At 37.9% G+C, this 16825-nt stretch overlaps 1 protein-coding gene across 1 annotated transcript; it reads left to right on the top strand.

Annotated features, from left to right (window-relative positions):
* The first annotated feature begins 6096 nt into the window (after nt 1–6096).
* Nucleotides 6097–13403, top strand: LOC131776875 (adenosine receptor A3-like). Its single transcript, XM_066164249.1, has 3 exons — nt 6097–6265; nt 6339–6468; nt 10971–13403. Exon 3 carries the CDS (start codon nt 11004–11006, stop codon nt 11934–11936), a length of 933 nt encoding a protein of 310 aa, XP_066020346.1. The 5' UTR covers nt 6097–6265; nt 6339–6468; nt 10971–11003; the 3' UTR covers nt 11937–13403.
* Nucleotides 13404–16825: the final 3422 nt, after the last annotated feature.

Below are 16825 nucleotides of genomic sequence, written 5' to 3'. Positions count from 1 at the left end.
GCTATTTTGGCATTATTTGCGTCCTTCTTCTCGTTTATCAAATAGTTTCCTCATCGGTTATAAGTTATATTTCCCTCTGCATGCATAATGTTGTATATAGTTTTAAATAATATTGGTATTGTAATGTAGCATATGTTTATTTCATTTTAGCTTATTTTCTCGAAGATATTACCTCTATAGCTACACTGTGAATTTCGAGCATAAATGAAGTATATGTATGTATATATTTATGTATGTATGTATCGGTATCCAAATGGAAGTCATCGCGTTTCCTTTCGACACCTAAGAGCTGGATAGTACAAATCACCCTTGAATTTCCATTAAGAACGTGACAAAAGCACCATTCAATCACATTGTTTCTACCAAGTCATACACCAGATGTGCATATAACCAGACTGTTATATAAACTAATTGATCAATCTTAGCTCATTTGAAATAGTGTACAATCTACGTCTCGATTTGAATAATAACAAAAACAAAGTAAGTGGGGGAAAGAGATTCAGTACTATAAATGTCCCATCGTTCTCTTATATACTGTGTTAGTGCTTGATGTACATAGTTAATGACGGTTGAGCACATTCAAGTTTCAAGCTCAAGGTGTCGATCTTTTTCTCATTCGAGCTCTTTCACACTGCAACCAAATGTAATACATCATGGTGATGACTGAAATCTAGGAAAGACGGATCATCTGTACTATAGGTGGCCTCGGTCGACATATAGGCCGACAATCGACCGATATATCGGTCGACTATCGGTCGGCAATCGACCGACTATCGGTCGACAGTCGACCGATAGTCGACCGACAGTCGACCGATAGTCGACCGATAGTCGACCGATATATCGACCGATAGTCGACCGATAGTCGACCGATAGTCGACCGATATATAAACCGATAGTCCACCAATGCATCACCTGATATGTACACATTTATCGGTCGACTGTCGGCCGATATATCAGTCGACCGATTGTCGACCGACAGTCGACCGATAATCGACCGATATATCGACCGACTGTCGGCCGATGCATCAGCCGATATGTACACATTTATCGGTCGACTGTCGGCCGATATACCGGTCCACTGTCGGCCGTTCTATCGGTCGACTATCGACCGATAGTCGGTCGACTATCGACCGTTAGTCGACTGTAGTCGATCGATTTTCGACCGTGGCCACCTATAGTACACATGATCCGGAAAGACTAGTTAAGATGATCATTCCATTTCTGGAAATAACTGGCACCTTTGTTGAATTGCTATCCATATTCTTTGTGCTAATTTTGAGGTCAATTCGAAAGGAGATTGAATTAGGAAATTTATGAAAATTGAGGACCTTTTAAATTGTGGAACTTCGATTTCTTATTTTGACCTTGGACTTACTCAAGAATCATAGATGTTTAACCAAGAAAAAGTTTTAAAAATGATTCAAGTGAATTTAGTAAATTTCTACGACGAAACTAGCAAGAGCTTGAATCAATTTTGTTTACTTCGGCCGAGTGCTTTTATTTGTTATCCATCTTGATGACTTCATAATATTGGCACCGTGGTTCTGTGCGATACAAATTTTTCAGGCGTTGCATCCTCTTAGTCGGCAAATCAAGTGGACCCTCTGTTTATTTATTTTGGAAGTAGTTGCCCTTTTTTGGATACAAACACGTCCTATATATATTTGAATGTTTCTGTTGATCTACCTTTCAGATTTTACGGCGTGAAGCTTGATCACATGACTAGCTAATCCCAAAAAAACGTTCTTGCGTAAGCAGCTCCTTGCAACGTTGAAACTAAGTAATGGCAATACACCTGCCGTTTTATTGGTGCAGCACCAACATATAATCTCTAGAACTCATTTCTAAAGCAACGCTTCGAAAGTGGAAGGATTATATCGCTACGATCGTTTATTAGTTGAAAATACATACAGCATCAACACCAATGGGAATGGAACGAGATGAGTTCGGTCACGTGGTAAATTCCATTTCATTCGACGTGTGAAAATATTGCTAGGAAATGTTCATTCGGCTAATCTAAGGGATCTGTACATTGTTTAAGTTTAATTTTTCTCATAAATAGCGCATGCAATGAAATTTTTGAACGGGATTTAGCGTGATGAAATTCAGAAACGGAGAACTGAAAAACTGAACTTTCAATAATATTTAAGTTATCGCAAATTTTGTTGGTTTAAGAAGCTTCTATGAAGAAAATAATTTAAATCGTGTTTAACAAAGCACCTTAAAACATTTTAAAGCTTTTTTGTGAATGGGGCATTAGTTGCATGGGAATGAAATGATGACGCACTAGGCGAATTAAAAAGTTTGACGCAAACCTACATCCCAAACATCCCAAATATGCTCCCTCCTGAATAAACTCACAATCATTAGAATGAATAAACGGCTCCTCAAAAATCATTATCACTAATCTATTCATGATATCCTAATAGCAGTTAAAATTTCAAGTGTTATATTAGAACATCAAGCATCTTTTTTAATCGTTGAGAGGCAACGGCTTTAAACTCTTGGCCCCTATCCATCGGATAGTGAGGCTATGAGTAGGTAAATATACTTACAGGGAGAATTTCCACATATAATAAGTTATTTGATATAAATAAAAGATTAAGTTGCACTTTACCAGCCTCAAAATGTGTTATTAGTCTTAAGGCGTCCATTTTTAAGACAAATGAATAAAGGGGTAAGTTTTTAAAGAAACTGTGGTGCTGCGTCGGTAGGAGAGTATAGCAGGTAATTTAGTGTTAACAACTGAGTTGAAAACGTAAATTAGCCACCGTAAAGGGTTAAAAAGCTGACGTTTCGAGCGTTAGCCCTTCGTTAGAGCGATTGGAGGAATTGTGGGTTGTGTGTGGGTACAGAAAGTGGAGCTACGCCATTGGTGGGAATATGGTGACAAGCAAACAGGAATAAATTAGTTGAATGAAAAGCGCTCGTTGATTCCGTGGGGGTTAAGGATGCCGATTTGGAAGATAAATTTTTGTTCTAGTGTTTAACGGTTTTCCAAACTGCCTAGATGTAAGGAAAGGCCGCAAACTGCCATATGCTGTTCAGAATGATTAGGAAGATTAAAGTGTATAGCGAGTGGTTTGGGTGCGTCCTTGTCATTTCTTTCCACGTCGCGAAGGTGTTCTCGGAATCGGTCACTTAGTCGTCTTCCTGCTTCGCCGATGTATAACTTATTGCAATAAGTGCAAGTTATGCAGCGAATAACATTGGCGGAGGTACACGTAAAGTGATCAATGATCTTAATGGATCTCTTGGGTCCCGATATTTTATCTACGTTATGAATGAAAGAACAAGTTTTGCATCGTGAGCGAGCGCATTTGAAAGTTCCAGATTGGTCACTTGTTTGAAATGAACTCCTGACTAAAGAGTTGCCTATGTTTTTGTCACGTTTGAATGAAATAAATGGGGGTTGCGAAAAGATAATGCCCTTCTCTGAATCGTTTTGGAGTAATTTAAAATTTTAAAGAATGATGGATTTAACTGCGTGGTTGTGAGGGTGAAATGTAAGAGTAAATGGAATGCGGTCAGTGTTATCCTTCTCAGCCGTTTGTAGTGCTGACTGTCGATCAATTTGTTGGGCACGGTGGTGGCCCGCTTGAACGACAGAGACAGGATAGCCACGTATGGAGTTCTTGACTTGTGATGGATGTGAAGATGAATACAACTGTATTTATGTATTCATCTTCACATCCATCACACGTCAAGAACTCCATACCTTTTTCACAGTTTCTCAGACTTCGTCATTTATATGAAACTGTAGGTTTATAGTAAACACTAGTGCATAAAACGTTGCCTTCGATTGAAATTTTTATGTCTAGAAAAGCCAAAGAAGTGTCGGACATTTCCCAGGTATATTTAAGAGCCGGATGAAAGGAAATGACAGCGGTTATAAATTGAGTGAGCTCCTCTTTGGTAAAGGAGGTAGCGCCGATCCAATCGTCAATGTAACGGCAGTAGAGTTCAGGTTTTGGGCCGTGGTGTTGACTCAAAAATTGATGTTCGATAAAACTTACAAAAAGATTGGCGTAGCTGGGTCCATATGCGTTTTAGTACCCATGGCTACGCCATTAGTTTGTATGTAGTAGTTGCCACCGAATGAAAAGCGATTGAGTGTGAGCACTAGTTCGGCTAGACGGAGTAGTGTTTCAGAGCTGGCTTAACAGTGCGATGATCGAAGAAATCTTTGACGGCCCGGAGACCTTCGTCATTGGGAATGACAGTATAAAGAGATATTTTATCCATAGTGAAAATAAGTTTGTTTTGGCCGAGGAAACTAAAGTCACGAAAAATTTCAAGTGCGTGTTGGCTGTCCGATAGGTGCCATAATTTTATCTAAATAGCTGGAAATAAGTTCGGTGGGACAACTGCAGGCAGAAACGATGGGTCGACCTGGGTTGTTAGGTTTATGGATTTTAAACAGCTACGCGAAGGAAACCTTTGTGAGTCCCGAGAGAATCGTCGGCTGTCAGAAAATTTAGAATCAATTCAGTCATGATTAAGAAAGAGAAAATTAATCCTTTCACGCACAATGGAAAATGCTGATATTATGACGCGCCGCCTTACCCGGGACATTTTTATAACAAAGAACGATATTTGAGACGACATGTTGCCGTTTCTACTTATTTTGTCTAAGTGTGAGCTTGGGTCTTGAATAAATTTATCTCAAGAAATTTTCTTCACCTAGGGACATTTTTATGACGAAGGACGGTATATAGGACGGTATGTTGCTGCTTCTATAGAGTGAGATTGTATCTTAAACTAATTTTATCTCATGCATAGTAGGTTATGTAAATCAGAAATTTATCCGTGACTCTTAATGACACAATTGTAAAACCGCTCTTGTCTCCCAAAACCTAGACAAAATTCGTTTAGAAAGGAAGATTGATTACAAAAATCTTTAGGCTGTTCTCTACATTGTCACGCTTGAGAGGTGTGGTGTCCAAGCAAGCAAATTTAATATTCACAAAATTACGAGACAACCTACGACTGATATAACCTACACACACAAGTCTCGTATTCGGCGCACGCCTGTCTCGACATTAGCATTCGTAATTTGACAAGTGCATGACATTTTCACAAGTATGCCACTCCTTGACAGCTATGTTACAATCGGGATAAAGAAAACTTGTTTCACTTCACGTGTTCGTGAAAGACAAGTGGAAAAAAACATAAACTGAACGAAATGAAATGCAACGCTCTTCGATGAATCGGAATTTCCTGCTCTGACTCGAAAAAGGAAAGGAAGAATTTTTATCGGAGAATCTTTCTTTGTGGTTATCCCCACCCACGCCAGGGGGCTGTCCCGGGGGAATTCCTATTGTTTTCATATCCACGCATGGAGTTGTGACGCAGTTCGTTAATGTTTCGTTTCTTTGTGTACCGGTACACGAGGACACAACCCACGCCAGCCTATCGCGTCCTATTTAAGTAAAAAACAAACTTTTCGAAATATTCAAAAGTTATTCATGGTCATATGATGAAATGCTTATTGACTGAGTCGAGTCATACATAATCCCAATTTACATATATGAAGTTACCGCTTTTTCCGGTTAGAAATCTTTGTTAAACACCGCAGTTAATATGATAGTTTGCATTTATCAGTCGGACCAGCCCAATTTTCACAACTTCAGTGTTTTTCTAGCAAAATAATAGTTTTCTCAAGAGCTTTGGGAATAATGCCGAATAATAAACAATTCATTCTTTTTTCAATACCTCGCCTTTCAACTTACCACCTGCTACAAGTTACAGGTGACAATAGGCCAGATATGTCATGAATAAAAACGCTGATGAAAATTCGCAATCAAGCTTATGCAAGGAAAGAGTAATTTTCTGGGGTTATCTTTCAATGAAAAAGACGAAGTATTTCGAAAACGGTAAACTTATATGTAATTTCGGCAGAATAAGAAGATTTTTTTTTTCTTGAAATCATAATTAAACATACAGATGTTCAGTCTTTATTGCATTTGTTAAGGCTTTCGTCAGGCAATTGTGTGTCTTGCAGACGTCACTATGAGGAAGTTAAAAATACATCAAACGCTCCTGGCCCTTCCGCTGTTACCTTAAAAATGGGCATAGGCATGGAAAGACCTTTCCTACTCTGAAATTTATAGAAAATGAACAGAAACTGTGGTATTTAAAAGGGAAAAAAGCATTTTGCACTTAGAAGAACCTCAGTTTGGATGAGTTAATCTTGAACTTTGGAGAAAAAGTATTTATTAGCCACTTCAATACCGTTTTGGGGAAATTTTCCTGCGGAATTAAGGTTAGTTACGGTATCTCTAGTAATTCATTTTTCGCTTTTTAAACCTAATTTTTAACTCTCTGCACTGTGACAGGTGAAGACTGGTAGAATTAAAAGACAACAGTTCCAACCTTGCAAAGAAGTTTGAACGCCGTTAAGCTATTACAAATACCGTCCCATATTCTTCTGTGATCTGAGTTGTTTTCATCGAATCTCAGCGTAAGGTAAAGCTTTCGCTAAGTCTAATAAGAATTATCTGTGAATGCTTAAGCTGGCAAAAACTTTCGCTTGGATCGCGGACAGTTCACATAATTGTCACATACTCCTCGCATAAGAAAATTCGAATTACGCAACTAACTCGCAGCCAGCTGTTCCTTGAAGCAAATAAAATAAGAGCTTTAGAGTTCTTTACTATCAATTTTGAGAAATTTGGTCGAACTCTCTGATTCTTATCGTGAGACAAAGTTTAAAACTAACCGCGCCGCAGATAAATTCAGCAGCACATTCGTGACTTTATCATCACCGAAGTAAGATGATTATTTTTCTTCAAATATTTTTGGTGTGGGAAACAGGGAGTGAAGCAATCTTCTACTTTTCTCAAGTAGAGTAGTGAAACTCCACATGTACATTTATTTATCAATTGCTCTCACCATCTTTGCGGAGAGTCATTAAAAATAGAAGCAAATTAATCTAATTTAGTCGGACTGCGTCATTAACGAATATTTGCTTGGTCTCTTTCGCTGATGAGATTCCTTTGCTTTTTAACCCTTCAAAGAAACCTAAAATGGTGGTAGGGAATTCTTAGGTACATACATACTCTATTTTTCTTTACTGTATAATGGATAGGTGTATATTTCCAAGAGTCGCAATTCGACCAGACCTGTGAAACAGAGAACAGAGAATAGTTGCTGGGACTAAAGCTTAAATAAATCTTGTTTAGAAGAGTAAATTCTGGCTTTCCCACGAAGTCGTTAATAACATAAGAGTGATTGAGGAGACTCCTAGTATAACTTTAGGGTTTCTTTAGGTCTCACAACTGATATTATACTGTATCACATAAACTGCGGTGTTATACAAGGATTTCCGGCCCTGCGAAAAGCCGTCACAACACACGTGAAAAAATATCATACTTTTTTACGTGTGTTGATATAGCCAATCAGCTGTTGACACGTCACTCGCCTTTGGTGCTCCTCGGTCAGGTTGATGAATAAACGGCAAAGCCTTCATGACTCTCAATACAAGTTGTTTGCCGAAGCTTTCTCGAATTATGGCGGCTAAAACACTAAAAAATCCGTATCGTTGACAGAAATGAGGTTCAAACTTTCCTAGAAGAGGAAGAAAACCAATATACTAAAAAAATAAACCGAAAGTTGCACATTCAGTGGCTTAAGTGTTAACATTTCTCTCGGCTGAGAATGAAAATCGACAACTGGAAGATTTGCCACGGGCTGATTTTAGCCGTGTACCTGAAATACTTCTTCTGTCGGTAAGGACAAAGTCAATAAATGAAAATTTTCTCGTGTTCAATTCGGCATCTCACTCGTTCGCTGCGCTCGCTCATGAGCTATCGAGTTGAACACTCGAAGAGAAATTCCATATCTACGCGCGCCCATGTATTATTCTCTATTTAAAACTACTCTTTGGAAAGTTTATGGTAGTGAATCAATTTGAATTTTACCTTGATATTGAAAATACCTTTAAGAATCCTGCATGATACCTTTTACATTAGTCATCGATGCATCAACCTCGAGCCGACCATGAAGTCTAAAAAATTAAAAGCAAAATATGTCTCCAGCTTGTGACTCAATGACACTGACAATTGTTATTTGTTTCGAGGGTTCCTTACGATGTCTTGTGAATCACCTTCACGAGAAACCTTAATTTGCTGCTAATAAAAAGCATGACGAGTTAGTAAATTATACTGATATTTGGAACAGCACTATTCAATTACATCGCTTTTACCAAGTCATACATCAAAAGTGATATGCATGCAACCAGACTGTACTCTGACTCTTTTCGTTTGAACATCCCATCGGTAAGTTTATTTGAATTAGTTCAATATACCTTTAAGCCGAGGTTCAGTCATTTTAGCATAATTCGCCACCTTCTTCTCTTTTATCAAAAAGTTTACTCATCGGTGCCATCGTGTTTCCTTTCGACACCTAAGAGCTGGATAATACAAATCACCCTTAAATTTCCCACTAAGAACGTGCGAAAAGTACTATTCAATCACATTGCTTTTACCAAGTCATACATCTAAAGTGATATGCATGCAACCAGACTGTTAGATAAACCACTTGATCCATTTTAGCTCATTTGAAATAATATACAATCTACACCTCGATTTGAGTAATTAAAAAAAATCAAAGTGAGTGAGTGAAAGAGATTCAGTACTATAAACGTTGCAGTGTACTCTTGTAAATTATGTTAGCGCTTGATGTACATAGTTAATGACTGTTGAGCACATCTAAGTTACCTCACATCGTACACAATTCTTTGATCTAAGATAACAAATATTAGAAATGAGAGAACTCGTTAAAGAAATAAAGATGTTTTTTTGTCTTGGGACAAAGAAACATTTCTGACTCTCCATGAGGAATCGAACCTCAGACCAACAGATTCCGCGCTCCGATGCTCTACCACTGAGCTAAAGGGACTCCACAGTGAGGTGTATTACGAAGTTCATATGACACGCGTCTTGAATACTGCTAGGATCAGCAATGTCGATGGTGTAATGTTTGTAGAAAAATATAAGAGAGATGGTAAGTTTTGAGCTCGATGAAGAACTTAAGAAAGATTTTTTTTTTCGTCTTGTTACGAGTGTGGGAGAGAAAAAATTCTGAGTCCCCATGAGGAATCGAACTTCAGATCTTCGGATTCTGCGCTCCGATGCTCTACCACTGAGCCATAGAGACTCCACGGTGAGCGATGTGTATTACTAAGTTCATATGACACGCGTCCTGCATACTGCTAGGATCAGCAATGTCGATAGCGTAATTTTTGTAGAAAGAGTCCCACGCTCGTGACAAGACGGAAAAAACATCTTTCTTTATTTCTTTACCGAGCTCAAAACTTACCATCTCTCTTATTTCTATCTAAAATTTGAATTATAAAGGAGTCAAGTTTCTAAAGAAACTGTGGTGCTACGTCGGTGGGATGGTATAACAGGGTAATTTAGTATCATTAGCGAGTTCATAACGTAAATTGGCCGCCATAAAGAGTTTCAAATCTGACGTTTCAAGCAGTAGCCCGATACGTCAGGGTAGAGGGCAGAGTCAGGGCAGAGTCAGGACAGAGGAACACGGCAAGTCGAGACGTTAATTGCCAGAACCTATTGATTTAACGTGTAAAATGTTCACATTTCGATATATTTATCGTTGTAAATCGACCATATTTCGTTCCCCATGCTATTCCTTATAACATGTTCAATTTCTTAACGGTTCCTCCCGTAAATTAACACTGAGTCACACAACATGTGACGCTTTCATGAATTAATCGTTTGCTTTTTATCAAGACGTGAGCCTGGGAAGCCTTTGTTCTCATGAGTCTGCACTCGAATTATCGCAAGAAGCGTTGCATCTCTCTGCTGTTTTTCTTTCGATATATTAACGAGTAAAGTTAGAAATTAACCAAGTGCTAATGTTGATTGGTCGATGTGCTCTCGTGGGGAGTCCTAGTTCGCGGTAAATTCAGACTAAAAATAGACTTGTCTGTGAAAACACCGTGACAAAAATACAGAGTGGTTGTGGGCTCCAAGTGTTGGGCCCCTGCCAGAACTACGCTCCGATTGAGTGCTACTTGTAAGGTCATTCATAGATAATTCATGGGTATTGCGTCAAGTGCAAACTTCTGCTCCGCAGTGTTCCTCTTCTCCTCGCTGTTTCAAGACGGGTCATCTATTGCGTCACGTATCGTCACGTGTCCTAACGTTTTCGTTCCCTTTGCAGCTGTATGAAAGCTTTGGTTACTTACTAAAGTCAACCAATCTTTTTTTTGCAACTACTACGAACCGTTGATATTTTCAAAACTAGTTGTACCTGCGAATAAAAACAAGTTCTTCATCGAAGCTAAAATTGAAAAAAAACAAAATAAAAAAACAACTAGCGACGCCGAGTTGAAGACATAACACTTGATTGTCAGTTTGGATACGAAGATATCGAAAAGCACGGAATAGCCAGGGTATTGGACCAGAACGAGTAAACTGAACGTATAATAAGAATATCATTATACAACTGCACAAAGTAGATTACAAATAACGGGCGAATTGAGTACTTATATCCTGCAATATTGTACGGTTATTTGGACACTTGGTTATTTTGCACTATAAAACAACCTGTTTAACCAGTCGGCTTCGCGCGTTATGTTATAAAATAACTGGTTCATGCTTTAAGCTATGCAACTTCATAAGTTTGAAGAGCACTCAGAAAGCTAAAGTTAAAACTCTTACGCTTCTCTCATGCTCACCAATCTTCCCGCGTGCATCCATTTGAGGATTAGCGAAGCATTGTTCTTGTCAGTTCGTTTACCATTAGAAACGTGGAAAGTTTCCCGTAAAAACATCGTGTAAGGTTATATAAGTTTCTTCTAAATATTAGGACAGTACTAACAACTGAGTTACGAAGCCACACGTTGGTAGCGAAGCAAAATTTAACATGATGAATATTGATAAAAAAGAATAAAAATTCATCTAACATAGTTGAAATCTTCCTTTGTTTTGACTCTCCAGCATCATCATATAGGGAAACAGAACCCCATTGCCATGGATTTCAAAACTTGGAACATGTTCTGGAGATTATGTTTTGGAGTCTTAGCAACTTTGATCATTACGGGAAATATTCTCATCATCTGGATTTTTTTTAAGCTGAGACGCCGAAAGCGTTCCACATTTCTTCTGATCGGTTTGGGCGTGGCTGATTTACTGGTGGGAGGACTGGCCGTTCCTCTTCTCATAGCAACATATGAATCAGCTTCAATAACAGTATGGCGTGTTTTCGACCTTGTTGACGTGTTTACAAGTACATCGTCCATTTATGCACTTGCTGTTATTTCCGTGGAGAGGATGTTCGCCATCGGTTGGCCTCTTCGTCATAGAACTGCAAACTTTCGTCTTTATATATGTGCTATTGCCCTACCGTGGATCATAGCAGCAATATTCGCTATAACATTTTTCGTTTATGCAAACTTCATCTTCATGACAAGAGACAGCGTAATCTACCCCATAGTTTTGTTACCTGCAACACCTCTGTTAATTATGTGTGTAGCGTATTATGTTATTTGGAGGAAACAAAAATCAACAATATGTAACCAAAACAATATCATCAGAGAGGTCAAATTAGCAAAAACATTATTTTTGATAACAGGAGCTTCTGTTTTCACCTGGCTCCCCTTCCAGATTCTTAACCTGTTGGCATATTTGCAAATAACCGCAAACTTTTCTCATATGCTACCAACGGTACTCATTATCAGGGTTTTGCAATATAGCAATTCGTTCGTGAACGTAATTATTTATCCATTAAGAATTCCAGAATTTAAAAACTACCTGCTACACTTACTTCGTTGTTGTGTAGTTCACCGTCAGGTATTTAGAGCTGGGGTTTTATCATCAGCCGGGTCCGGGTCAGTTGTATCCTTAGTAAGATTTACAAGTACGCAGCACTTATCACCGAGCTCTAAACAGGAGAGTGCAGTTTGATTGCTTTATTGATTGTTTAAAGTCAATAAAAAATCGATATTTTTTACTGACTTTAAGTGATTCAACTGAGGGGAAATCGTGCTCTTCATCATCTGTTTGAGTGTAAACGTAAGATCCTTAAGTGAATCTTAAATTAACTCGATGCCAAGTGTAATTGGCATCTCCAGTGTTAATGAGTAATATCATTTTTGTAAATAATATCAATACTGTTTAGTTAGGCTGACCTCATTGTCAGGGCACTTTCTGGAACGTTTTGTTGAGTAACGCAATTATTGCATCATACTTGTCATCCAGCTAAGTGCGATGCAAATACATCACGAGATTGCTTACGTAACGCTTAGGTAGTCGCCGCTTACGTAGTTTGCTTTTGTCGAGAGATACCCTTAGGAGAAAAAAAAAAAGGGAGACGATGTGAGTGCGCAAAGAAGCTGTATGCAAGGTGTGCAAGGAACTAGGAACTTTGGAGAAAGTGGTGTGTTTGTGTAGTGGAAAGCCGGTGTGCAAGGAACTAGGAATTTTGGAGAAAGTGGTGTGTTTGTGAAGTGGAAAGCCAGTGTGCAAGGAATTAGGAACTTTGGAGAAAGTAGTGAGTTTGTGAAGTAGTAAGCTAAGAATTGGTTTGTAGAGGGCTCAAGCAAGATATTTGGAACGCAGGTTATTTTATTGTAAATTACTTTATCGCAAGTCACTTCTAAGTAAGAATATTACCTGCAGTTTTATAAAGTAGTTTAGTTCGTCGGAGCAGCGTTTTTCTGTTAGTTAGGTTATATCGTAACACAAGATAAGTAGAGATGCGTACTTAACGAGAATGAAAGCGTCGAGGGCGATATCAGACACTTTCACATCAACTGAAATAAATAGTCTTGATATGACCCATCAATATGAAGAACAAGCAGCAATATCGTCAGACATAAATATCTATCTAATTCGGACATCACGCTGGAAAAATTTGGGCTCAAAAAGTCACCTATTATGTCTAATAATAATAATAATAATAACTAGGGATAATGAAATCATTGTTTCTTAAATTATATTTGTTGTTATTAATAACAAACAGGTTCTTGATGTTATTAGGGCACAGATCATTTTTAACTTTAAACATTAACACAGCTATGTCATGTAATCGCCTATTACGTAAGGTTTTTAAATTAGCCCTCTAATGATGTATCTAGGGATGATCATGATAGAGCGAAGTAGGATATTTCACGCGTTCTTTCGTTAGAGCAACTGGCACAATTTATTAGACCTGACAACAAAAAGGTTTATGTTGTACTCTGACTCTTTTCGTTTGAACATCCAATGGGAAGTTTAAATTCATTAGAATTAATTTAATATACCTTTAAACCGAGGTTTGAATTTCCCACTAAGAACGTGCGAAAAGTACCATTCAATTATATTGCCTTTACCAAGTCATACATCAAAAGTGACATGCATGCAACCAGGCTGTTAGGTAAACCACTTGATAAATTTAAGCTCATTTGAAACATGTACAATCTACAGCTCGATTTGAATAATAAAAAAATCAAAGTAAGTGAGTGAAAGAGATTCAGTACTATAAAAGTTGCAGTGTACTCTTGTATATTATGTTAGCGCTTGATGTACATACTTAATGACTGTTGAGCACATCTAAGTTACCTCACATCGTTCAAGATTCTTTGATCTAAGATAATAAATATTAGAAATAAGAGAGATGGTAAGTTTTGAGCTCGGTAAAGAAATAAAGATGGTTATTTGGTCTTGTCACGAGCGTGGGACTAAGAAAACATTCTGAGCTCCCATGAGGAATCGTACTTCAGACCAACGGATTCCGCGCTCCGATGCTCTACCACTGAGCCATAGAGACGCCACTGTAAGCGAGGTCAATTACGAAGTTCATATGACACGCGTCCTGAATACTGCTAGGATCAGCAATGTCGATGGCGTAATGTTTGTAGAAAAAAAAATAAGAGAGATGGTAAGTTTTGAGCTCGGTAAAGAAATAAAGAAAGATGTTTTTTTCGTCTTGTCACAAGCGTGGCACAAAGAAAGAATTCTGAGTCCCCGTGAGGAATCAAACTTCAGACCTTCGGATTCCGCGCTCCGATGCTCTACCACTGAGCCACGGTGAGCGAGGTGTATTACGAAGTCCATATGACATGCGTCCTGCATACTGCTAGGATCAGCAATGTCGATAGCGTAATGTTTGTGGATAGAGTCCTAGACTAGTCCTACGCTCTTGACAAGACGGAAAAAACATCTTTCTTTATTTCTTTACCGAGCTCAAAACTTACCATCTCTCTTATTTCTATCTAAAATTTGAATTTATAAAGAAGTCAAGTTTCTAAAGAAACTGTGGTGCTATGTCGGTGGAAGAGTGTTCTGATTTGTTTTCAGCTTTGATTTTACTTTCGTTTCGTTACCAGCTGCGCGGTTTATTTGGAATCATCGCCAAAAAAACCTTCTTATCGAAAGTATGATGATATTTTCTATTTTAAATATTTCTAAATAAAGGCTATTAAACACATTCACTTCTGAATGTGGCCATAGAGGGTTAGGAAAATCTTCTTCTTGGGCGCACGTTTTTTGAAAAGCTAGAGTTAATTGTACTTGATATTCGTTAATTGTGCTTGATATTCGGCCCAAAGTCACATTTTAGAACATACTCAGTATGCATTTTGCGACTCCTATCTAATCGTTCCTCTGACCAAAAACCTAATCGACACAACTCCACAGTCTCTCGAGTGAGAAATCTCCCCCACTTATTCTCTGAAATTTATATTCCTATTTCGATGATTTAGATGATTGCGAGTTGCGAAATATTTCGAACAATGCGAGAAATGTCCAATTTACTCTACCATTATTTCATTTTCTTCCACTTTGTCCAGTTTTCAAAACACCTTACATGCACAGCCTTACTATTTGAGCATCGAATCAATCCCATAATGCCTCATCCTCGGAGACCCAGGGGCTGTGAGTCGATTTCAAGTCAGGGCGGAAGAGCCCCTGGGGACATTGTCTTATAAGACTAGTTCCAGACGGTTGCATTCGTTCTGGTATCTAATTGGTGCCAGAAAATCTTTGTGTTTTTATGTCCCCAGAGGCTCTTCTACCCTGACTTGAAATCGACTCACAGCCCCTGGGTCTTCGAGGATGATAGTGCCTGTGCGAAAAAAGAAAACAACCCAATCGAAACAAAATTCAAAAATTCCTAGTTCACTTACTTCGCTCGGTCTTGTATTCCCTTCTCGCCTAGCAAAGTGTTTTTAAGCTTAATGTTTTGTTTCAAATGAAGTAGCCTTAACTGCTATCATCTTAGGTATATACAATACAGTACAAACTTTATTAACACACTCCAGGGGGGCTGTTTTGGTGTTAATCATCTCAAACAAAAATATATAAGATAAAATTGCAAAACAATCACTCTAAAATTACAATAAAATACGATAAAAGTTACGATGTGGTAAGAAGTTAAACATCCACGTAAGAGTTTATTTCTTTATTTTCTTTAAAATAAAAACAGATCCACATAACTTAAAAGTATGATACAAACCGTGTTATGGAGAGCAAAACGTAAACTGCGGCTAACGCTGGAGCGTGTGAGTCGTTTTCGACCGAGGTAAGAATTCAACCCAATGCAATCACGGAAAACAACACCGAAAAATTTGCAAACGCGGGAAAATACGCAATTTGCTGCAAAAGAGAAGAAAAAATATGGCCACCTGAGACGTAGAAATGGAGGAATACGTACCTCGTTGCAAATGCGGGAAAGTGTTTGTAACGAGATACAAAAGATATAGAGTAAAAGCTGAATTTGTAATGCGTACACAAGAAGTTAGCATCTAATCTAAAAATCTAGATTGATTACTTTTTTTCGCAATGCTTTAAAAATAGAAGCAAAATAACCTAATTTAGTCGGACTGCGTCATTAACGAATATTTGCTTGATCCCTTTTGCTGGTGAGATTCCTTTGCTTTTAAACCCTTCAAAGAGACCCAAAATGGTGATAGTAAATTTCCTAACTTCTTTGTTTACCACGTAGGTATCTTTGTTTTAGGGAATTTTGAGACATGCCCGGAACATTCTGCAATTCTGAGTTCCGTTGGATTGCCTTTGGCAAAAAGGTCCCTCCATTCATATTGACATCGTATATCATATCATCACTTAGGAAAGGCACCCAATTTATTACAAAACCCAACAAAAAATGCACACCAATTTCTATTTTTTAAACTAGATGGCCCAAATTATATCTCCCAATTTTTTACACCTCGTGCTCGCCTGATTAATGTAAATTTCACTATATATATTTTTCTTTCAATTAATCAATTTATTTTTAATATTTGTATATGCATAACTCACATTTTATCTTGTTTTGTATTTTTAGTAGTCTGACGAGCGTATTTAAGATAAGCCTCTGGCTCAGAAGATTGTGCAAACACTTTCCACACCTTCGACATTAAATAACGTATTCTCTTCTATTATTTTGTTCAATTAACAAGAATGATGGAATATTTGTTTCACATATTGCCATTTATTAATTCCACTCGTCTTTTCTTTTTTTTCTCACCGCGAGATATTTTCATTTCGGGAGAAACTTCGTATGTTATTCAGCCAAAGCTTGTTGCCGTTAACAGATGTCCCACCTTTCAAATTCAGCTCGGTAAATCACATTTTAATTTTCAAGCTTGTTTAGATCTCTCTGTTTCTAAAATGTATGAAGAATAGATGTGTTTTTATTGAGCCGCAATTCGACAAGATTCAATCGGAAAATGAAGTTTTAGCCCCTTCGCTCTTAAACTAAATTAAGAAACCAATTTTACAGCGATTATTCGATATTACGAAAGTCTATTCGAAACCAGTATCACAGCTAAAGTTCTGTTTGTGATTGATAATTGTTGATTCGTTGCCGGTGG

This window comes from Pocillopora verrucosa, chromosome 3, assembly GCF_036669915.1.
Source record: "Pocillopora verrucosa isolate sample1 chromosome 3, ASM3666991v2, whole genome shotgun sequence".
In the NCBI taxonomy this organism is placed as follows: domain Eukaryota; kingdom Metazoa; phylum Cnidaria; class Anthozoa; order Scleractinia; family Pocilloporidae; genus Pocillopora; species Pocillopora verrucosa.
The sequence above is the reverse complement of the archived record's forward strand: the minus strand, read 5'-3'. Positions and strand labels throughout refer to the sequence as shown.